Consider the following 24864-nt stretch of genomic DNA (forward strand, 5'->3'; position numbering starts at 1 on the left):
CCATGCTAATGTTAATTGTGACAGCTAGTTTTCATTTGGTTTTAGTCATAGTCTTTTGACTTAAATGCAATTTAGTTTTTGTTGTATTTTAGTCATCTGAATTGTTTTAGTTTTAGTCTAGTATTTGTAGACTAAATATTATTTCGATTTTAGTCGACTAAAATCTTACGGGTTAAAGTGTAAAGCATTAATTAAACGTTTGTCTAGAATTTCCAAACTCATATACTCCTAGAGGAAACATATATTAACCTGGTATTATGGAATGGTATTAAGGTTTGAACCTGCAATATACAGACAGACTTAACTGTTAATGAAACGTCGTAATTTATCTTAAAATCAAATACAAATATAACCGAGTCCCATAAATAAATAACACGGTCCTGCTTTTTTCATTGCAGACTACAAAAAACACGGCAGACGCGTCACTTCAGGCGCATGTGTAGGGGCGCGAGTTTGCGCGGGGGAAAAATGAGCTTTACGCCGGGTGCAAAGTTCTAGCAATGATATATGTGTCGGTGTAGAAAGTCAATTGCACTGGGTGCAAGAAAGGGCCCAAATTCTTCAGGAGCAAATCACTTTGCTAAATAACACGTACAATTATTTCAATATATACGGACATGATGCATGATGTTGATGTTGTGGTATATATTTAAATTGTACCTAATGTAGGCTGACATGAAAACCGTCGAAATTTAGGACACGTAGAGAACTCGCTTGGCCGTTGTGGCTCTTTGATCAAACACTGAAACAGTTTGGTTTAGCAGTAGTAAACTGAGGAAGTACATTATTTTTTTTCAGTATTTATTACAAAGTAGAAAAAATTATTAATTCCATTTGCAAATTCTCTTGATTTGTCTTTCAGGACTTGTACAGAATCGTTCTAAACCTGTTAAGAAGAAGCCGTCATGCAGTAGCAGACGGGGGAGCTGTCCCGGTGAGTGCTGCCTGACAGTGTATCACGAGGCCAAATGTTATTGGAGGGCTTAATGTACACATTACTCTTACACTGGACATGCTGTCGGTTTTGTTACTGACAGTAATTATTTATCCTGACAGAGGAGATGCACGTCAAGTCACAACATGAAAAATGCGAAGCAGCTCAGCAGGTGAATTTCAACCTAATACATTTCTTTCCATTATATTTACATAAATTACTTTAAAGATAATAAGTTGTGTTGCTCTTTATTGTTGTTTGCTTCTGATTTTTTACAGAGCCCTGAGTATGTGAAGGTTACCCCAACGGAGATTTCAAAGTGGTGCTTCAAGTGAGTGACATTCGGTCCCATGGGGTTATCTGAATAATACGGTCCCAACCACAAACAGATTCTGTTGTTATGTGTGTGTGTGTGTGTGTGTGTGTGTGTGTGTGTGTGTGTGTGTGTGTGTGTGTGTGTGTGTGTGTGTGTGTGTGTGTGTGTGTGTGTGTGTGTGTGTGTGTGTGTGTGTGCGCGTTAGGGTACAGCTGGAAGGCGAGGGGACCTATGAGTGTTCGGCTACAGGTCTGGTGTTTGAAGTGTCGGAGCAGGCTCTGGTCCGCTACTCGGTCCTGTCCTGGTCTGAATCCTCTGAGTTCCTCCATGACTCCTGGAGACCTGCTGGATCGATTTATGATGTGGATGTGGTCAACAAGGATCCATCTGTGCTCAAGTTTATCCATTTCCCCACTCTCTGTGCCTTACTGGTGAGAATATAATTAGAGTGAGGGGGGGGGGGGGATTAATGAGCCGAATACTGCATGTGTGTGCATGGCAGCTTTTGTAACCTCGTTCCCAGGAGTTCTCGTCCAGCGACGTAATGCCTTGAACGGGATTCTCCAAATTAGAGTTATTGGCGAGAGAGAGGGAGGGAATTTTGATAGTTGGATCTCTGTTTCTGTTACATGTTCCAGATATTGCTTTGTCAAACTTTCCGTAAAAAAAATCACACAATCATGCGTTTTACTTTCGCATGAATTACACTCTGAATTATGGTATTTCATGTACATACTGGCTATGATCGTTTCCCAACAGGCTAGAATAATGTTATGTTATGCTAACGTTTCCACAGAACCTGAGCATGAGCTCAGCTTCAGTGTTCTGCACGTAAAGGGCAGCCATGCCAACATGGAGCCTACGGTGGACTTCACGGCGAGCCATGTTAAATGGCGCGTGTCCTCGCTTTCTCCTGTGGGTCCCATCATTCCGAGCCGTCAGCATGCGAAGCACCACGGGGCGGTGCTGGTTTACAAGCATCAGGACCATCTAGAACAATTCTGCTTCCATGTGTTTTTGGCCCCGAACAACAAATCTGAGATCAAGGTGACAAGGCAAATGGACCAATGAGTCAGTAATGGAACGAGAGTCCTGGTTATAGACTAAGATAGGCTGGACTGGGCTTTTCAAGAACTGGCAAGGCTGGACTGGGCTATTCAAGAACTGGCAAGGCTGGACTGGGCTAGTCAAGAACTGGCCAGGCTGGACTAGACTACATTTTGCTTGACTGGATTGGTCTAGGCCAGACTAGGCGCGGTTAGAGTGGAGTAGACTTGGCTAGATAACTCAGTTGAGGGTTAGAGGTTCCATCTGTCTTTCTGTTTCCATCATTTGTTATCTTGAAAATGAATCTCATCTTACATATTACTTTTTCCTTCTCACTCTTCCTCCCATTCTCCATCTCTGATCATATGTTCCTACACATCCTGTTCCTGTGTGTTCAGGCTATTGAAGAACAGGTGCTCTCTTCTGGTAAGAAATTGATCAATATGCACCTATCGGCCGCCTGTAGGCTGGAAGAGAAGAACTACCAACTCGAAAGCAAGCCAGAAGGGAAAATTATGCCTTCGGTATGTGTTGTGAACCCATTCAATCTAATTTGCATGTACATAATCCTGCACTGCTGTGCAGTCCATAAAGAGTGTGTGTGTGGTGTGTGTGTGTGTGTGTGTGTGTGTGTGTGTGTGTGTGTGTGTGTGTGTGTGTGTGTGTGTGTGTGTGTGTGTGTTTGTACACACAGCAAATAGAATTCATCACTGAAGGAACAATGCTGAAGGGCTTCTTTGTAGCCACCTTCGATCAGCCTCCCCCTTTCGAATTGTTTCTCATGGACCCAGACATTAACCAGGAATTATGGACTGCTAGAATCACAAAAGGTTACAGAAGTACACAATTTAATTTTGTGTTTTTTATGGTTTGCATCGTAAGACTATGTGATGATGTTCTTCGTGGCAAATCCTAGGGGACTGGGCGGACAAGGAGGAACCAAAGCCAAGGAAAATAACGGAAGGTATCACTTCACACGTTTCTTAGTGGTGCAGTGTTCTTTGGATCATTGTTGTTCAGTCATTCGGACGACAGGTATACATCATCGATGACATCCGCCTTTTCTTCTTGCAGTGCAGAGCTCATGCCAAAAAAAGAAGGCCCGTTTGGAAGTGATGCCGAATAACATTCCTTTGTTGCCAGGTGAGCCTTGGAAGGTGATGCAATTAAATAATTAATAGAAGTTAACATTAACAATTAGCTAGTAACAATAGTTTCTATATAACGTTATTACATAGCAACTATTTGCCATAGCTAGTTGTTAATGATGTTAATGGCCTAATATGTAACATTAATGCATCTAAATAACAAAAAACAACTAGACCTATGATGTATATATCGATGTTGTATCCTTACATTATCCAAATTGTTTCCAAAAATGTTCAAACCCAGAAAAATCTGTAGTTTTATCCATGCTAAAGGTCACTTTGTAATTATATAGAAGTATTGACCAAGCGATGGCTCAATAGAGAGGATTTGCTGCTGTCCTACCCTCTCCTGGGCAGGTAGGCCTAAACATCACAAGACACACGGGACTCATACCGGTGATTACCGTCACATCACTGTAGTCGGTGTAATGTGTATGGTAATGTTGTGAAGTTACAAGAACGTTCAACATGCTCAAAGTTATCTTTAGAATGATTGTTTGACCACTGGGCTATAACACAGCACTGGGCTACCACACGTTACATTGTTTTGATTACAAACCCCTAGCGGCAGAAATGACATACAATATCTTTAATGTTAATATCGCACTCAATTCTTTATGAGTTTTAAGTTTGCATGCACTTTGAGTAGAAACTAAGTTGGAAATGTTCCCAGTGTATTTATCAAATGAATGAATAACCATGGTGTCTATTTTCCAGAAACAAACCGAGGTCAGGCTCTGTCCGGTAAGCAGCTCATGCAGGTGGCCGAAACACTGGGACAGGAGTGGGGGCGGGTGGGCATCTACTTGGGCCTGAGCACCACAGATCTGAGCGACATCAAGGCAGGGGAAGCGGATGTGACCATGCAAAAACTGAATATGTTGGAGCTGTGGAAGCGCCGATCACCAGGAGAGGCCACAGCACAGGACCTGCTGAGAGGTCTGGAGGACCTGAAGGACCTACCTGTCGTGACCCGTCAGTTATTGAGAGGTAACGCACTTCACCCCCAGTCTGCAGATCGAGTCATGTTGTTCATTTTGAGTTTTCCGCCTAATAAAACAATTATGAAATATTTTTTGCGAAGACCACACATACATTTAGAATCTATTGTGGATTTTTGACTGATTTAGCCTGGGAATCATCCAGTTTTAATCAAATACAATCAGGTACCTTCGTGGTAGTTCACCTTGCCACTAATCTCCCTGGTCACGAGTGGTATAAAATGGCGGTACTAATATTACAATTTTTTCCACACGCAGTCTTTATGCATCCATAGTATTAAACTACATTCACATTTATTTTCTGTGCTTGAATATATATTTTCATGCATGAATATAGATGCTTTTGATAACATGACGGTGTGCTGTGGAATCGCAACCGTTTCGTTTTGGATACCAACGTGTGATTGGCCTACTTTTAGTTATTGAACAGGGAAGCAACCCCGACAACCTAGAAAACAAACGTCTCCAAAAGCCAACAGAGACACTTCCACTAATCATTATCCCCCATCAGCCAACTGCCGTTCGCCACACTATTTATACTTGCAAGTTGGATTCAAAAGTGAAGCTCCATTATATTTTAATCTTCTAAATACATATATATTTAGATTTGGAGTCAAACCACAAAGCGTGTCCTTACCATATGAGGTTAAATCCATCCGCTTTTTTCACCGGTGTGATTCTTATTAGAAAAGGCCAAATATTCACATAGGAAACGATGTAAATAGTTGACGCATTTTTTTTCCCCCAGTTGTTCTTGCTTTTCATTTCATTTATTCGTTATGCGCCCGGTGTAAAGGGAGCTCCACACTAAACGTCCATAACTATACTCCCAAGAGAGGGGACACCATGCCCCATGAGGCTGCATATAGAGAGAGAGAATCTCACTTCTGTGATACGATGTGAAACAAGATGGAGGGATGTGAGATGATTCTTCAGGTGTTAGTTTGCTTTGATATTCAATTCAATATATTTGTGGTTGTTACTGCTTTCCGAAGTATACTGATGTGCACTCATTTCCTTTCTGTTTTTGCTTCCTCAGACATGATAAATGGTACCCTGACACAACCAGATCGCGAAGCAAATGCGTAACAGTGTGGAACGTCTTAGTAAATATTCGATTTCCAATGGCCATTATTAACGGGCCCAAACTGGACACAATTGGATAGACCAGCAACCAATCAGCAACGAAGCGTGTGACCATCAGCCGCAGCCCTCTCCATTGTTTCGGAAACTCCTCAACGGCTCCCCTTGAGAGCTCCTATCAAACCCGCCCCTTTTAGATAAACGCTTGTGATTTGCCCAACCCGGGCCAGGCCTGCTGGAAATGGATGTTTAGAATAGGTCTTCTTTCCTGGGCTACTACATGTGTACTAAGCTGTTCCCCTCAGGTTCCTCCTATAGACAGGTATAGATAGGAATTTTGTAACATTTATAAAACAAGTTAATATTATGCCGAAGAATAATACACCTATCTTGAGATTTTTAATAATGCACAATAACTTTATTCTGGGCTTTTTTTTTTTAATTTTCCCCAAGAGGCAGATTTTATTGTTTATATATATACTGTATATATGTATGTATATATATATATATATATATATATATATATATATATATATATATATATATATATATATATATATACGAACCACCTATTGCCTTGATACATTACCTACCAACCTCTTAAAGAATGTTTTTTTACTGCCTAGCAATAGGCATATTTTATAATATATGTGTGCATATATTAGGTCACATATTTTATTAAGAAACTTAATATAAAATATTTTATATTTTATAATGCATATATATATATATATATATATATATATATATATATATATATATATATATATATATATATATATATATATGCATTATAAAATATTTTATATTAAGGATATATTATATGGATGTAACGAAAATCCAACTCTCAGGGGTTTCAACATAACATTATCCTGACACAGGAATGTTAGGACGTCAGGTTGGCACAATCTTTTTTCAGCTTTTTCCAGTTTCCCAAAGAGGCAGCTAGGTAGTGTTTTATAAAAAATTTAAAGATTTAACATATTTTGTTAACATTGTCATGACCAATACTTTAATTATTCAAGTGACTTTATGAATGTCATGTGATTTTATTAGCCTGCTGATAACCAATATCACTGTAACGCCAGTAATGTTTAGATGTTTTGACATATTTCTATAACTCATTCCAATACGTTCAATATCAATGAATATTTGTAATGTAGTAAAAATGATCTCAATAGAATCCAGCACCATTCGATAAATAATGTATAGGCCTACATCAGTGTAAAGCTGATGTAAAAAAAAGCAACATTGACAATTCAGTAGTTTCATGTGTAACGTTCTTCATGGCACCTGAAAAAATAGGTGTTGTATGTTGTCAAAACATTTGAATAAACATAGTAGGCCTATATATGCGCTTCGAAAGTCCTGCTATTGACGGTATTCATTTATATGACGCCATAAAAGAACAAATTAGCTAAGCATCGAACGACCCTCATTATTTATGTAAATAATGAGGATCGTTCGATGCTTAGCTCATTTGTTCTTTTGTGACATAAGTAGGCTAAGTAAGCAGCAACAAAGGCTTTAAGTAAAATGACTATTTATCTAATTATGATTCCTGTTCTAATATATAGGCCTAGTTGTGGTATGCTGTAGATCAGTTGTCTTTAGTGTGACAGTGGAACGACTCTCTGTAATTAAGGCGCTTAATTGTCTTCAAATGTTGATGGGATGTTGACGGCGAAGGGAACGGCTTTATTTGAAATAATATGTACATTTGACACGTGTTATTATTTGATGTGTAAGGTTTACAAAATTGGGCATATTTATGTATCATCCGATTATTTTAATTGTATTGCAAAATGTATTAGGCCTATAACTATTATGAAATTAGGCAAGATATTTCTTAATTGCAAAGAACATTGATCTGGCATTATGAGTATGCCTATGTGTATCATCATTTCTTTTTTTAAATTGTTATTTTAAACTCCACATTTAGGTGGCGACAGGGATACATGCATTATGCCTGCCCTAACTACAGGAACATTAAAATGTTGAGTAGAACAATCAATCATCTGCGTTGCATTTCGTTTGTAACAATCACAATCGCAAAAGTTTAAGAGATTATTTCTATAGAAATAATCACAAACTTAAACTCAGGATATGAGACCTGTCGCTATGAAAAGGTTCTTGACCACGGATGAAATGCATCATCTTTCTGCGGGACCTCGATCCTCTGTCGGGAAGATCTTTAGCTTCACCTGGTGGCAGTTTCCTCCCCCTAGGGATCATTGACCAGTCAAGTCAATTTTTGTTCATTATTGTTCCCTGGTCGACAGGTGCGCGTTTGTCCTGGCTGTAGCGTAGGTCATCATCAGAAGGCTCAAACGAAGCATTGTTATCAAGCTGGAAACAAAGGCTTAGGTCGGGAGAATATCAGGACATATAGTTTCCAGATACTCTTTGTGTATTGGTAGACTGTATGAGACAAACTGGTAGACTACTGGGGGGGGGGGGGCTGAACCCCTGCAGCTGGAAGGTGAAGGACAAGGCGGATTATACGTTTAGGGGGTTTCATTTGCCAGATGGCAATCAACTACTGAAATATTTTCTAAATTACGCACATCCCAGCTAACACACGACCATACGGCAACGTTGCCTATACGTTGCCATTTGGTCATGGCAACATTACCTCCTGGCAACGTTGTGGCAACATCGCCATGACGTTGCCTACAGGAAGTTGCCATAAGTAAACAATAACATTGCCGCGACGTAGTGGCTTGGTAATTTTGCTAACGTTGCACTTGGTAGCGTGAGTGACGTTGCCACAACCGTAGTGGTGTGGTCATTTGCTAACGTTGCCACTTGGTACTGTTAATAACGTTGCCGCGACGTAGTGGGTGTGGTCATTTGCTAACGTTGCCACTTGGTAGCGTGAGTGACGTTGCCGCGACGTAGTGGTGTGGTCATTTGCTAACGTTGCCCATTTGTAGCGTGAGTGACGTTGGCCACAACGTAGTGGTGTGGTAATTTGTTAACGTTGCCGCTTGGTACTGTAATAAGGCGTTGTTGCGACGTAGTGGTGTGGTCATTTGCTAACGTTGCCACTTGGTAATGCAAGTAATGTCACGGCTAGGTAGTGGTGTGGTCATTTACTTACCGTGATATCAAACTTCAGAATTACACTGGCTGTTTGTGTCCAACACAAATATTAGGTAAATCAGAAATGTCACCAACTTTTATTGTTTATTTACTACTTAGTGATGACTCAATTCCCACAACAAATATTTGTGCTCAACTATGTTGACCATCCAGAACTACATAACAATTCTCATTTCCACAAACTCTGACCCTGTTTGAAAAAATAGAAATGAAATATATTCAGATACTGAATTGATGATCATTTATTTCAAATGCATATACAGGGACCAAATCACGACAATTCTTTCTATTAACAAAACATTTGAAGTAAAATTCATGCGTTTCACGGATTCAAGTGAACAAACCACATGAAGGTTTACATTGGTCAACCAGGACTGAGCATAAAGGCCGTGGAGAGGCTGAGGTGGAGAGTATAGCTAAAGCAGTGACTGCTAATCAGAATCCAATCCAAACTAATATTAATGCTGTCTAGTGCAATTTTAAGTTACAAGAAAATAACAGCAGTGCCTGACCCACAGGATAAGACTGAACTGACAATCAACCTGAGTTTAATCTTAGTATTCGGTAACCAAGGCTGAAATAAGGTCATCAATGCAATTTGAAATTGTGCGAGTGAGAGTGGGGTTGGGCAATGATATAATCACGGGTGTTTTGTTGAGGCTTGCAAACTCGAGGTTCTGATGTCGAGTGGCCCAGATAGCCACCCCCACGATCACGAGTGCTGTGTTGCTTTGATACATTAATTAAACCTCAGACTAATAAACCTTAAAACACCAAATCTGGTGTTTTTATCCTATTATTATACGAATTGCCCCCAGTTTTCGATCAAGCTGAAGTTGTCCTTAAGCTGCAGAGAGACTGGCTCAACTGTCGCTGCCGAGTCAGGGTTGTGAAGATGTCCTGTTGATTCCGGATGTCTCTTAAATGGTGGATCCCAGCGTCTTCAGTTCGGTCCCTGGAAAAAGAAAAAAGGTACTAATTTAATACTTTCTGTTTTTTTTTTTCACACACACACACACACACACACACACACACACACACACACACACACACACACACACACACCACACACACACACACACACACACACACACACCACACACAACACACCACAGAGCAGTTTGAATAACATATCAATGAAAAAGTGTGTGAGGACAGCTATACAAGAACAATGGTGTCTAGTTTACTGAGTTTGACCAAATCGGTCTTGATTTTATGCCTGTAGCTCACAGCTGCACAAGATGTGAGAAGGGACCAAGTAATGGCCCTGCTGCCCTCTGCAATACTTGGCAAAGAGGAGAACCAACATTGTTAATGCAAGCTTCCTTTTCGATGTCTCTGCTTACCTAAATCTTATTTTGCTTTAAAATATAAAAAGAAAAAAAGATTTTCGATGGCGCCATTTCCACACTTTCTTTTACAGTTTGTGTTTTGTTGTAATTCTATTGTTATAATTTATGACACCATGAAATAAGAATCTCAATGTCAACGTTTTATTTTAATATTGTATTTTTTTTTTTGCATTTACACAGTACATTGCAATATGATGGTCTATTCTGTGTGGTTGAATTGAACTAAAATGAAATTGAATAACAGAATGCCTTAAAGGCTGATATCTAACATGTCTGAAATTAAAACTTTAATTTCATACTGGATCTTGCTATCAGTTCAAGCTTTTTCGTTCCCTGTTTTACAACCAATTAATCCACAGAAGGGCACACGTTGGTAGGGCTGTGCGATGAGGATATTTTTTTCCACAATATACCATATATATCTCAATACTTTTAAATCTCATCTGAAGGAACCCCATCATTTATTATATAGGCCTACTGTATTATAAACCCAAATACTTGGGTTTGTATATTATATCATCACACAACGTGACGCAAAAGGAACACTGGAACCGAACAAGGTTGAACGCTGGCTCAAATCCTCAGGTTCTGTCCCTTCCCGTTTACTCACTGTTGGTTGGTTATGCCATAAAAACTAAGTGATGATTTTGTATTGCTGTTAGAACAGCCGTTAGATTACACAACACATTATGAGTTGTGCAAAAAGTACCGGCTGGCAAGGGGGCCATACTGCCCCCGCGAATGTGATGGCGTTTATAGAACCAGGCATTAAAGGTCTCGTGCGATAAAGACAGTTAAACCCAGTACTTCCAAAGTTAGAGGTCTCGTGCAATAAGACGGTTAAATACCCTGTACTTCCAAATTTGTCTTTGTGGGTTTTGAGACAGGAGAGAAAAGAGATAGAATACAGAAGAATACAGAAGAATTTCGAAAATATATTATTACTAGAATTATTAGGTAAGGTAAGTTAATTGGAAGTAGCTATTTATTTCCAATGTTTATATTTTTAATGTTAGTAGTATAGACCATTCTGATAACGATGACATTCGCTAAATCTTAAATTAGCTATAGTACTACCATGACAACGATACCCAGGCGTTAGCTGGGCGGTGCTAATAGCCAATGAACTAGCTAGTTATACACTAATGTTACTCAAATGATATGTGCTTATAGGCAGAGGCAAATTACACTTAATACTCAAGTGTAGTAATTGTTTAAGTCAACACCACGAAGTATGATGAAGACAGCAAGAATAGTGTAAACTTTAGCAGGCTACTTAGCCAACTTAACAGGCCGATGGGCTATCGGCATTGCTATAAAATGCCATTGTGAGCCAGCTGTAGCCTCTGTAACTTGATGTCACATTTTATCCTGTCCTTCAGGGTAAATTATGATTTAACCGGGCTTTTAAGTTTTAAGATGGCATTAATTGGCTTGCCTTTTGGATGTGCAATGACCACAGCTTGCGAATATCGACGAAATCGGGCGGGAAACAACAAAGAGGCAGAGGCACTCGCCTATTGTCGCGTGCAGTCGTACGTTGCATTTATTTGTTTTAACTATAATGCTTGGCAGCTGAGCTTGCAATGGTAGTGCTAGTACCACAAGGCGCGAAAAAACAGCTTTGTCTAAGCAAAGGATATCTACATACCGTAGCTTTCCGTTCCTCGCCATGTCTTCTTTTACTCCGTCAAGCAGGGTGTTCTGCATTTCCTTCTATTCATATTGTGCTTCCCTGGTCTGTTCTGCGCATGCGCGATGATGTACGCTATTGATTCCGCGTTGTGGTATTGGTGTAAAATACACATACAGTACCCCTGAAATCTCCAATAAAGACGTTTATAATAACTACAGTATCACATTATCATCCCCATATCTTACAGTATCCATGGGGTTAGTGGTGTACATACGTGATTCTGTAGTGGGAGCATCGTTTGATAGAGGCGTTGGTCCTACAGATGGAAATACGCTACCTTGACACATAAGAATATGGGGATCATATTGTATGCTGTATTAAAAATCTTTATGGAGATTTCAGGGGTAAGTATGTATTTTACAATGTACGCTGTCTGCGATGCGCCGACAGTCAGGTAGCGAAATCTAATAGGTAGCAGTTGTGCGAGTGGTGAGAGCCAAACTGCAAGAGAGGTCATAGAAGCATTTGTTAGTATGTGTTCCCTCTCTTGCAGACCTAAATGCCACAATGGTAATCTTACAGTATACCTTATTGAGGATTCCCAGGCGCAGAAGAACGACCCACGCAGACAGTTAGGTTCTGGGTCCCCACGTGTAAGTGTTGGCGGGAATGGGAGGAATGCGCCTGGCAATCATAGCTGCGCGTCGGTCGTAGGTAGACGGCTAGCCGTCAAAAGGAGGCGCGGACTTGCCTTGTTAGATCAACTGGGTAGTTCAAAGGGTTTAACACTATCCTTAACCATAAACTCCCGCAAACATCTAGGGATAATCGAAACCGATTTTATTTAAAGGTGGGAAAGAGCCCTTCTTAGCAATCAGAGAGCCGAGAACAGACAGAGAATCCGGGACTTATCCTACGAAAAAAATATCCCATACCCAGTGTCGTAGTGAGGGGAAATATGAACGAGTACTCGATTGACGCTTGTGTGACGTCAAGTTCTAAAAATGAATATAAAATCGACCAGAGATCACTTGTTGTCAGTCAATTTAAAGAATCCACCAATCACTAATAGGCTAATAATAGTAATCCTGAACTAGAGATGCAAATTTGCAATTGCATACAAAGGTCATGCAAATCCAGAATATGGTGCCATTAAACCACCTGTGTTTAAACCCCAATGTTTTGTAGGACCTTTCATTTTGATTTAGATGAATTTACAAATTCCCATCTTCTTCTTTACCTGCACAAAACCTAGGCCTAGCCTGTACTGTTTCCACACTGTATATGTATCATGAACTGTACTGTTTAAAAGTTTTAACACAATTACTTAATTTCCTATGCATTTCTTTTTGCATCATAGATCATTCCCTCCAGTCCCCGTTGACACTCATTCTTGTCAGGTATGTGTATAAAGCCTTGTCAGCCTTGAAAAGCCAATTCAGAACAAAGATTCACAATGCAACGTAACAAAACCCGTTGTAGATAGAAGTTGCAGCAGTGTGAATTGAACGTTGCAAGTCGTCATAAGACAGTTGGTTTTAGAACACTTTTACTTCAGTGCTGATGACGTCTTGCCACTCACGTCAGTCAAGGCCAGCAGAGGCTTCACGATATTATTAGGAGAGTAGGAGAAAATAATTATCCACTTTGCGTAAGGAACGCTACTGTTTGCAAAACATCAGTCGCGTAACAAGTATTCCAGTATGCTACAGCTTTATTGGTTAACGTTACCAGCAAGCTAGTTAGTAAAAACAAGTGGGATAGTAAGGTGTCGTTATGGAAACGGTGGTGATGTTGATAGAAGTTGCATGGGTGTGAACCTGTTGCATGTATTTTCATCGCTAATCTTTGGTCTGAAGCCCGCATTTGCATCACAAATCTTTGGTCTGAAGCCTGCTATAAGACAGTTTATGGCTAGATTGTATTGAAACCTCAATCACACGTTAAAATGTGAAACATTTTATTTCACAGGATGAGTGAGGAAAAACAGTTACGGGCAAGGCAGTACCTCCGTTCATGGAGATCTGCTAAACAAGTGATGAATAGGATAGCTGAAAGCACTGCCAGTGTTTGTGTCACAGAACACCATGTGGCTGATGCCAGCTTGTCCAGCAGTCCATCCGGTGTTCTTGCGCCTGTTGGTGACATGGACAACTCCTTGACTTGGATGAGTCATTTGAGGATCGTTCTGCTTTGGAGGATGACCTCGATGACTGGATGGATGTTGATCCCTCTGATGATGAGGAGGAAGAGGTTTTTGGGGATGACCTGGAGGCGTCCGACCAGCGTCCGGCATCGCTCGCATCTGACCTCGCTAGCTGGGCTTGCCAGTTTCAGGTGAAACACAATGCTGTTGATGACCTTTTGAAAGTTTTGAGAGGTCACGGACACACTGACCTGCCTTCCAACCACCAGGACACTTCTGAAGACACCAAGGGAGGTCAGGATCACATCAAAGTCTGGTATGGAGTATGTCCATTTTCCTATCAAGGACAAATTGCAACAGACTCTATTGAGATACCCAGCAGACCAGGTCCCCGACTGTGTTGACCTTTCCTTCAACGTAGATGGGCTACCTCTGTTTAAGAGCTCAGGAAGAACAATGTGGCCCATCCTTTGTGCTGTCCATTTAAAACCAGTGTCAGTCTTCCCTATCACCCTTACTTGTGGAGGTTCGAAACCACAGAATCTGGAATTCCTGGAAGACATGGTGATGGATGTCAACAACCTCCTGTCCAGTGGCCTGCAACATAGGAACAAAACAATAAAATTCAACATTCTATGTTTTGTGTGCGATGCTCCTGCAAAGGCCTTTGTGAAGAATGTTAAACTTTGCACAGGCTATTATGGGTGTGACCGGTGTGTGCAGAGGGGTGAGTGGAATGAGAAGGTTACTTACCAAGACACAGAGGTGGTGGCTCGTAGTGACGACTCCTTCCGCCAACAGACACAGGGCGAGCATCATCATGGCAGCACCCCGCTTTTGGATTTACCCATAAACATGATCAGTGCATTTCCCATCGATTACATGCCACCAGGCATGCTTGGGTGTCATGAAGAGGCTTCTCTTCATGTGGTGCAGAGGAGTGAAGGGCCTGAAGATGTCGGCAACCCAAATAGAGGAGGTCAGCAGCAGGCTCACCAACCTCCGTCCACACATCCCTTCAGCTTCGCTCGCAAACCGAGAGATCTTAAAGAGCTTGAGAGATGGAAGGCAACGGAACATAGGCAGTTTATGTTATATACAGGAAAGATTGTGCTGAAGGGGGTCCTTAAAGATGAATTTTTCAGCCACTTCATGACATTCAGTGTGGCAATGAACATACTTGTAAGTCCAGCATTGGTCGAGCAACACTGGAGATATGCTGCTGATCTCCTCCGATTCTTTGTTGAGAGAGGCCGAGAACTTTATGGTAACCAGTTTCTGGGTCTACAACGTGCACTCAATGTTGCACATTGTGGAGGATGCCGTGACCTTTGGAGGATTGGACAATTGTAGCGCTTTTAAATTTGAAAATTGTCTCAAGAAAATAAAGAGGATGGTAAGGAGTGGAAGATGCCCCCTGTCACAAGTGGTGAAAAGGCTTGAGGAATGCGCTGGACAGCCAATGGAGCATGGTAGGCAGAGGTCCAATTCTTCTTTTATTTTGAATCGCCGCGAATGCTGCGAGGTCATAGAGGAGAGGGACGGAAGCCAGCTTTGCCGTGTATACCAGCACCCAGAACCACTTTCAGTGTCCCTTGTGACTCCACATTAATCGGAGTACTGAAGTACAAGAACAATGACACCGTTTGAGATGGATCCAAAATGACAACCTGAAAAGAAAGGCAATCAAGATTCCTGTGGGGGAAAAAATCCTCTTCATGGCCATTCTTCATGACATTGCAGTATGTTGTATTTTGCTCAGTGTATTATCATTGCAATTTCTTGTACAGACACAATTATTCTTACTGTATTAAATTAACCTCTCTGTTCTTGATTACAGAATGTATAGCATCGTCGAATTTTTGGGGGAAAGGACTGTTGGCATAGTGGCCAGTAATTTGATTATAAAAGAGGGAGATGTAAGTACATGCGATAAAACCTTTATGTCAATCATGTCAAAAATTCTATGCAAGTTCTGCAAAACTATTTTGTTTCCATTTCAGAAGACATGCAGCTACTGGCCACTCCACAAGCCCACACAGAGGGCAAAGGACAAAGATTTGCCCGATCCTAAAACCTGGCTAAAAAGGCCAATAAAATATTTTCCTCAACAGGTGTGTTAATGGGCGACAAATAACAAGTGGTGACATGCAAACACATTTAAAAGAGTGTAATTTCTAATTGTTTTGGCCCACCTGACTGTTTAGATGATTGGGATCAGGCCGTCAGGAGGAACAAGAGGGCGGAGACAAAGTCCTGTGTGGGAGACAGGAAATGAGGACACAGGGAGGCGCATCATAGTCCAAACCCCCAAAAATTGATTCACACCGGTATATCTGCACATCCTTGTGTACTGTATTAACTTAGTGTTAAAGAGGCAAGCAGCAATTCTAAACAATGTGTAAACATGTAACACTGTTATTTACTTTCGGCTAATATAATTCTGTTCAGGTGAAAATAAACACAGAAAGAAACCAAATGGGAAAAAGGCAGGACAAGGTCCACATTTCAGGACTTCCCTTCCTCCTCCACCCCAGATAGAATCCCCCATTCCACGGCGTAGCGCACTACAAATATCTCACCCCCTGTGACTGATGACGGTAGAGTTTTGCAAGGGAATGATGGTTAAAAACAAATACAAATAATTGCATAGAAGTCAGAAGACACTATGTTTCGAACAAAACACATACCTAAATTCTTATCTTGTTCTTTCTGTAGATTACTCCCCTCATTCACCGGCAAGAGACGATTTTTACAGAAAATGATGGTAAAGTTATGTAGGGTAATTGATGACGAATGATGATGACATAACAGTAATTCTATGAGCCAAGACAACAAAGAGTTTGAAACCAAAAAAAAACATTGAATTATTATTTTGTACTTCCTGCAGATGATTCGATTGCGTCTTCATTTGAAACGCCATTGCCTATCTCTACTGGGGACGGTAAAGTGCGGGTGGAGAGGGTGGTTAAACCAAACCTAGTAACTCTTATCAACAAGTTATGACAGTCATCTGTCTATACTAACCCTACACATTATGCTTTATACACATTACTTAGGTGACCGAAGAGAGAGAGAAACCATAACCAATCTGGGCAAAGAATATCAACGGTAATACATGTATTGAACTGTATTGCACTGTATGCAAATGACACCAAATACTACTAATACACTCCTCCTGATCTCACATATTTTTTTTACAGCGACATTGGAGGTTCTGCTCCGAAGGCTTGAGACTGTTGAGCCAGAATCAGAGAGAGGCTCTATTATTGCTACGGGCAATCGGACATGGGGACCCTGGGGAAGCTAGTGTCGAGTTACTGCAGGCGCAAACTCAGGCCGAACTACAGGAAACTTGAGGAGCACCTTAAAAATAGAGATTTCACAAAAAAATGGTAAATGTACGAATAATGGTGAAGTGGACTTTAGGCTATATTGTACACATGCCACCAAGTGTGCCACATGGCCCTGCCATTGAGCTTTTTTCATCTTTAGTTCCCTGTTGTTAGCTAAGTAGTAGAGATGAGCAGTCCATCTTCAAATACCTTAATTTGGTTCGCCCCCCCTCAAAGAAAACACCACCAACACCACATGAAAAATACAATGCAAATACTTGCCTTAACCATGGTTGTTTGATTTCCTTAGATTTCCCATCTGAGCCTAGTTGGGGGGTCCAATCCTGGGGAGTGTGTGAGGAGGGTGTTGCGCTCTGTGGCCTCAAACTTTGTTTTGGAGCAGCTACAGCCTTAGGGGAAAGAAGGGGAAGATGCCACTGCTTGGCACAGCAGGGGGCAGTACCATCAAACGTAAGTCTAAATATGTGCAAACAAATCTATTTAGCTGTTTCAGCTATTTTTCTACACCTTTTAGCTGATGTGATCCGTTTCTTCCAAAGACTCCTCATTTAGGGATGGGCATGATTAATCGACGATTGACTAATGATCATAAGAACTTCGTCGATGACGTACATTTTTCATCGATAAAACTAATGCTAAAAATATCTTCACACGGTGTGTCTTTTACAATTACCATTCGTATTGTTGTTCAGCAGAGAAATACAGACGGACCAATTGCGAACTACTGCAAACTGCTGATGCCATCTCTCCAAGTTAAAAGTAGCCGCACCCACCCAAACTAATCGGAATAAGTGTATACATGTCGATTATAGCCGACTACACCACCTATTCTATTCCACATGGATTCTATTCCGATCAGAGAATTATATTTAGATTAGCCGCGTTTACATGGACACTTCTGATCCGATTCGATTTCTAATCGGAATATCTATATTCCTATCATGCAATCCGAGTGTATTGTATATATGGCAGTTACAAAAGTGGTCAGTGTGGTCAATTTAATCGAATGCCCATCCCTATCCTCATTATCACTGACCTTGGTACCGTGACAAGCTGGCTGCTTTTTTGTCTTTGTATTGTAGGATGTGTTGTTTAATGGAATGCTTTCAGTGCATCACATCTATTTATTCATATATTGAGTGTACCTTCTTCAACAGAAAGCCCTTATCATTGTATATTTTTTATGTATTACCTGCTGTTGTTGCTCAGGAGTTGAAGGGGACCAAAGACTTTCACCCTTGTGCTTTTGCTGAAATGCAACAGTACTGGATTTGAATTAAACCTGATGGGGAATTAAAATAGTGCAAGTCATTTTGACATCACACATCTGTACACATCATGCAGTTACAATTGACAGAGGCATGCAGCTGGTACAGATAGAGGCTAAGTGTAAGACTGTTCAGACATATCTCCTGTTGCATCACAACTATGTTATACAGTCCATGAGCCACAGGGGGTCTTCACTAACACTCGGACATCCCCCCTCTGACATTTTAATACAATTTAAAGTGAATTAGCTGACAGTGGAGTTGTTGTATAAGTCCTCTTGGCTACGGCAGAACAACACGGTGTTGTTCTATCCATTACCAACCCCACTCTCACTCATGCTATATTGCATAATTGTCTGGATTCAGATGCAAGAAGTGCATAACTAATATACACGTGTATGAATTATACTGTCGTATTTTGGTTTGCATCATTGCAGAAAAAAATTATTAAAAAAAATGATATCTTTATTGTCCTCACAGTTGATCAGTTTTCTTTCTATTATACAGACCAAAATGTATTAGCTGTGTACTTCAACTGAATCCATACAATCCCATTCATTTTTAATGAATGAAATCACAAAGCAACAAGTTCCAACTTACTATCACACAAAAATATCCTCCAGAGATGAATAGATTTCAGGAAAAAACCTTTTGAGAATGTGCCCCCCCGAGTGTTGGTGACATGCCTAACTTTTGATCACAAAGTCAATCTAATTACAGAGGCGATCATGAAATGGAAGCCGGGGCTGGAAGAGAAGGAGGTGGAGCTTCTGATGGCAGAGGTCTTGAAACATGCCCCCTCAGCCCACTCCAAAAGTTTGAAGGTGAGTTTAAACGAGAGAGGCATATGCAATCGATATCCCTCCAGATAAATTATTTGAACATGCTGACTATTAGGGAACAATTATCAATATTTTTGTACACCACCACAAAATGATATGCAGATCCATGTCCTACTCTTTAAGCTTGTTTACAAGACGTGGTTACAACTCTTCAAGCGAAACAAGGCTAACCTTTGAGGCGGCTCGACACCAACTCTGGGCGAAACACCTTTCTGCAACAAGCTAGAACTTGTTGCAGAGAAAACACAATAGCACCACCGTTTCCATACCAACACTGCTCGTTTTAACTAGTAGTTAGCCAGTCAACCAATGAAGCTTATAGAGAATATTTTTTGTATACTTACATGCCTCCCGCAGAAGTTGCAGACTGCAGCTTGCTGAGCAGGTTCTCCAATACACAAAACCACGTGAATAGGGGATGGCGGCCGGACACCTTATAGAGCAGATGTGACCTTGGGTACACTGCAGCTCTTCTGCTTCTTAATTGAACCCACGGAGACAGGTTGGGTTGAGCACTGGACTGGTTTATTAGCTGCAACATGGGACAACACACAACCAGTGTTCACACATATATATATATATATATATATATATATATATATATATATATATATATATATTCAGCCATAGTCCGTTCGAACACAACGTAAGCTTGGTTGCTTCTGAACTTTCAAACACAAACTTCAAATGATCGTATAGTGGTATTTACAACAAAAAACATTAAGTGATCGTATAGTGGTATTTACAAACTAAACATTAAGTGAACATACCTGCAACATGGGACAACACACAACTATAAAAGAGGAGGCCCGCATTAGCGCGCACATGTCACATAAACCTCGTGCTCAAGAACTCCTCAACATCACACACAAACCAACAAAACGCCTTACAACATGTAACATTAGATTTTACATGTTATGCTATATTTTAAACATCGTTCTTTACATGGTTTGCATTTATAAGTGAACTTTATTTACAAGCGGACAGAACGGCGACTTACCACAACGTAAGCTTGGTTGCTTCTGAACTTTCAAACACAAACTTCCGCCGTGGACCTTCAGAATAAAATATAAATATTGGTTGGAGTCCCAAGTTTAACAGAATTTAACAAATAAAAGAAAGTAATTATTTACACTGTTACACAGGGATAACACGTTCACTAACAAATCTCCGTTGCAATACAAGGTTCGCTCAACAACTAAATCCCGAACAGATCTACCGGCAACTAAATATTCTAGAGCCTTTTGACGAACACAACGCATGATGACGCTAATGATCCCCATTCCTGGTGTGGTATTGGTGTAAAATACACTGCAGGATTAATACATTGATCAACTACACGCTAAAAAGTTTAAATTAAATAACATAAGAACTATAAAATGCATTTCCTGCAGCTGTAGTGCAAAGTGAGTTGGCTTGACTTCGTGTTTCCAGGATGAATATTACGTTGTTTAGGCGCACGTCCGCAATGCCAGACCCCGTCTACCGTCTTCTTACTATTAGACATTATCCGGCAATGCTTAGCTTTCATAGCCACTTGGGCTGCTATCTAGAACGTGCTCACGCTCGAGTCTAGCGTAACCTCGGCATAACATATTTAAGTTTTGACTAAATGTACAATGACATTTGACTGAATGTAAAATGAATATAAATGCACTCACGTGTTCTCTTTTATTTGTTCTTCACAGGGTCGGATGGAACGGCAGGCGGAAGAACATCCCCAAAATTGAATTCAAAATTATTTGAAATAAAAATATAATAAATTGATATTTGTTAGTGTACTGTCTTGTCTTTTGAATAGGCTTGGGGTCCACATTAGCAACAGCCCCCAGCCAAAATGTAGGTAAAATATTTATGTGGCTTGTAGATTTCAGACTAGATTTTGTGGGTTCTATAAAGGGCAAATGAGGACTGCACCATGCAGATCCGCCCTAACGTCCTTGCAACGTTATGGCAACCTTTTTGAAGAAGGTTGCATAAATGTCGCCAGTATGTATTTTGGTTGCCACGACGTCGCCAGGACGTGGCAGTTACGGACGAGCAACGTCGCCAAGAACGTCCTTGCAACGTTATGGCAACGTTATGGCAACCTTTTTGAAGAAGGTTGCATAAATGTCGCCAGTATGTATTTTGGTTGCCACGACGTCGCCAGGACGTGGCAGTTACGGACGAGCAACGTCGCCAAGATACATTGCGGCAACGTGATCGCGTCTTTCACCCGCACGTCGCGGCAACGTTGAAACTTACGTTGCGGCAACCTATAGGCGGCTGCATGCTTCAGCGTTGGTGTTACGTTGTTGCGCAAAATTTACTCAAAGCAATTCATGCTCCCTTTTAGGTTGCGCGTGTTGCCAAGCAATTTACCGCCAGAACAGTAGGTGGAGTAATATGTGGAGGAAAGTTTTTTCGTTGAAGACGACCTCGAGAATGACGTCTTTGTCTGTGGGAGTCGTTGGTTTGTTTATGTGCCAGATCGTGTTCTCCCCATACACAGTGAATGATGGCAACAGACAGAGGAACAGGGGTGATGAAGTTGTTGATCATTGGGGTTGTATAAATGTGCATATCTCTCTACATTTTAAAACGACATAATGTGTTGGCAGCAAAGTTAACTTCACTTCAGGTTAATGCTTTTGTATATGAGCCTGCCGGGTGATACTCCAGACAGGAAGTAGTAACCAGACCAGCAAACCAATCACAGCCTTGCAGGCTGGGCGGCTCGCGTAAAAGCTTACGTAAAAAATGACGCAAGTCTAGAAAAATCGCCCGACGCACGCAAGACGTGAGAAGTCGCGCAAGGGGGGCGCAAGGGCGCGCAAGGGCCTCTTGCGCTTGCGCTTACGCTTACGTAACCGAGCATAAACCAGCCTTATGTTTGGTCATAAAGTTACGTAACCGCGACGTCGCGGCGACGTAACTGCGTTAGCTGGGATCTTGCGGCAGCCCAACGGTCTAACGAGCAGTTGAATAACCATAGACCTCTGAAAAATAAGTCCCGCCTCCGAGGATCCAGGTTCCCTCTGTCAAACGTCTATGGGAAATAACATGGCGTTTTTGAATGATCGTACATAACAAACTCTTTAGGTGGCGAAAAAGTAAAACCTGCGTCACGAACACTGCGTTGAACTACACACTTTATCCATCTAGTTTCGACTGGGTTTTTGGATTGTCGGTCCCGTTAAAGTAGAAAATGATTATTAATAGGCCTCATTTTGGGTAGTGTAGGCTATTTCTTTTAAATGTCATCGCGAATTAAATCGTGGCTCGTGGAGTTTATGAATACAAAATGATGGCCTTTAAACAAAACCTCTTGGGAGATATTTGAAAGGGATTTCCCCGTCCGAAACCAACCTGGTGCGTCAGGTGTGCACGATACACGTCAAGGTAAAGACATGAATCGAAACCAAAAAATAAAGGAGGTATTCTCTGAAATCGAAAGCAGATTCATGTTTGTCGATATTGTATCTTAAGGATGCCACATAGCCCGTGCTGACCGCAAACGATGGAAGGTAAGCGTTTTGGTTTTGGTGTACACTATTGAAATTCCATAGGTAATATACTGTAGTGGTCGGTAGGACTATATACTGTGCTATTGCAAAGAAACATTACTAAATCTTGACTGATTTCAGATTAAGTGTCCTTTCACTGTAGATTCGGTTCACTCCTGTATTCTACGTTCAACCCTTCACTGTCGGTGATCGCATGATGAATTTACTCACTTTCCAACGGATCCTTAACACTATGCGCATTTTTTTTATCTTAACATGTTGCTGCTTGTGTGGGCTTTATTAATAAGACTCAGTGGGCGCCCCTTTCTGGTAGACCTAACTTTTCAATGTGTCGTCTTTGGACAAAACAAAAGCAATAGGCTACGATACGAAATACTGCTACGGGTTGTCAGGATGGAAATTAGATCAATAACTGCGGGATAGTCCTACCCGGAGAGGCTGAATTGCATTATTGTGACGATAATGGTGCTCTTATTATGAACAGGTTGGTCTGCATCAGGTGTGCACACACAAATTACTGTAAAGTTAGTGCATAAAAGAAAGACGAATAAGTAATTTAATTATCTATCTATCTATTCTGCGCTATACAACTGTATATTCAGGAGTTGTCTGCGTTAAAACTTAATGTGTGACGACGAAAATATGGCGGTCTTCATGTGAACTCGTTGCAGGCCATTGTAACTGATTGATACCAAACCTGCAAAACAAGTTTGAGGTTAAAATGCATCTGAACTTAGTCAGGTACGCCTCCAATGTTTACTGTAAACTATGGAAGGTAAGCCGAGTTTTTTTTTAAACTACATTTGTACTTTTTAACATTTTGATGTAGGCCTACACTATTACTGTATGATGTTATGCGCATTGGTTGTAAATGCATTGGTGTCTAAAGCATCAGTGTCAAGTGTTTAGTAGTAGGGCCTACTGTTGTGGTCGATCCATTCTATTGTAACATTACTGAATGACTTCTTCTGGAGTTCTCAGTAGCGGTTCCTGGCCGAGCAAACGATCTCGGGGCCCTGGGCCTTCCTCATCAGCGAGGAATAAAGACAGAGCCATGGTGATGAGCAGTAAAGAAATTAAAAGAAAACTCGATCAAGAAAACCATACCTTTCAGTCATGGGAAGCAGAGTATCTGTTCATAGAGTTAAAAGGCCATCATTGAATGATGATGTATGTGAGCCCTCTTTATCTTGAAAGTTGCCCATCCCTGCTCTATGTATTATCAAAATCTAAACCCCAAAAATGCATACGAACCTTACACTTAATATAACACAATAACGAGAAACTACTTATTTTTATGGAAAGTTTAGCTAATATAGCATATTTTGAGATACACAATCTTTGTAATGGCGAAAAAAACGTGGTTGGGTTTTCCTATAACCCCAAGATCCCAGGTTTCTTGTCCTTTTGCCACACGGAGAAAGCTGGTGATGGCATTGTTTGACGCGCAGTTTGTGTCCAAAAAAGAGTAAGAGTTTGACTGTCCAAGGCCGTCATTTATTGTAAATAAAATATAACAAATTAAGGATGCAAAGCAGTCTACATATCAAGTTGCACAGTTCACAAACAGACGGTCAATAACTATCTGCTTGCCCGCCTTCTCCCCGTCATGCACTACCGTGGCCTATTTAAAGGGGGCACCATCAGCACCTGTCGCAGGTGTGCACTCACCACAGGTGGGAAAGAAGGAGAAATGAGTGAGTCAATCAAAACATAAAAAACTTAAATGCGGCTCCTACACGCTTAGTGATGCGATAAGTTGTGGGGACAAGGTGGTATGACAAATGGTTTGATATTTACAGAGGTTAAGAAGAGTTTAATCAATGGCTCCTAAATTCTGAGGTCAATAATTCGGAACAATGTGTTGAACACCTTGCTTCAACTATCGTGTTTGCACGCCGTCATTCTTGCATTGCCTTTTTGTTTTTTGATTTGACTGGAATCCATTATCGAATGCAACCTCCCACTTGGAATGATTTTGTGCACTGTTTTCATCGAAAGACTGACAATCCTTTTTCATATCCTAGCACTTGGGGACGACAAGACGGTAGTAAAGCCAAAGAAACAAACGAGAGGTAAGTGCTTTACTGAGTGCTGCTGTGTTCCTTGGCTCATTGGCGT

At 41.0% G+C, this 24864-nt stretch overlaps 2 protein-coding genes and 2 long non-coding RNA genes across 5 annotated transcripts in view; 2 read left to right on the forward strand and 2 right to left on the reverse strand.

Moving 5' to 3' along the window:
* LOC130405538 (uncharacterized) overlaps nt 1-1590 on the forward strand; it is a 29402-nt gene extending 27812 nt beyond the window's left edge. The window contains exons 16-19 of the mRNA XM_056610679.1: nt 863-934; nt 1057-1106; nt 1213-1265; nt 1456-1590. The gene's annotated coding sequence lies outside the window, so the exon portion shown is untranslated. The remainder of the gene's footprint in view (nt 1-862; nt 935-1056; nt 1107-1212; nt 1266-1455) is intronic.
* A 320-nt stretch (nt 1591-1910) lies between these two features.
* On the forward strand, nt 1911-5952 carry LOC130406277 (uncharacterized). The gene is made up of 7 exons (XM_056611761.1): nt 1911-2297; nt 2696-2821; nt 2992-3127; nt 3214-3261; nt 3372-3440; nt 4163-4435; nt 5486-5952. Exons 1-7 carry the CDS (start codon nt 1977-1979, stop codon nt 5533-5535), a joined length of 1023 nt encoding a protein of 340 aa, XP_056467736.1. The 5' UTR covers nt 1911-1976; the 3' UTR covers nt 5536-5952.
* An 8077-nt stretch (nt 5953-14029) lies between these two features.
* On the reverse strand, nt 14030-14646 carry LOC130406689 (uncharacterized). Its single transcript, XR_008904495.1, has 3 exons — nt 14522-14646; nt 14199-14365; nt 14030-14105 (listed from the first exon to the last, which is right to left on the reverse strand). It is a non-coding gene; the product is annotated as an uncharacterized LOC130406689 (long non-coding RNA).
* Nucleotides 14647-17496: 2850 nt separating this feature from the next.
* On the reverse strand, nt 17497-21479 carry LOC130406690 (uncharacterized). Of its 2 annotated transcripts, none has more exons than XR_008904496.1 (5): nt 20896-21479; nt 20235-20289; nt 19579-19766; nt 18317-18406; nt 17497-17540 (listed from the first exon to the last, which is right to left on the reverse strand). It is a non-coding gene; the product is annotated as an uncharacterized LOC130406690 (long non-coding RNA). The 2 variants fall into 2 exon arrangements; XR_008904497.1 differs by having other exon boundaries at nt 17503-17543.
* Nucleotides 21480-24864: the final 3385 nt, after the last annotated feature.

This window comes from Gadus chalcogrammus, chromosome 16 (genome assembly GCF_026213295.1).
Source record: "Gadus chalcogrammus isolate NIFS_2021 chromosome 16, NIFS_Gcha_1.0, whole genome shotgun sequence".
Lineage (NCBI taxonomy): Eukaryota > Metazoa > Chordata > Actinopteri > Gadiformes > Gadidae > Gadus > Gadus chalcogrammus.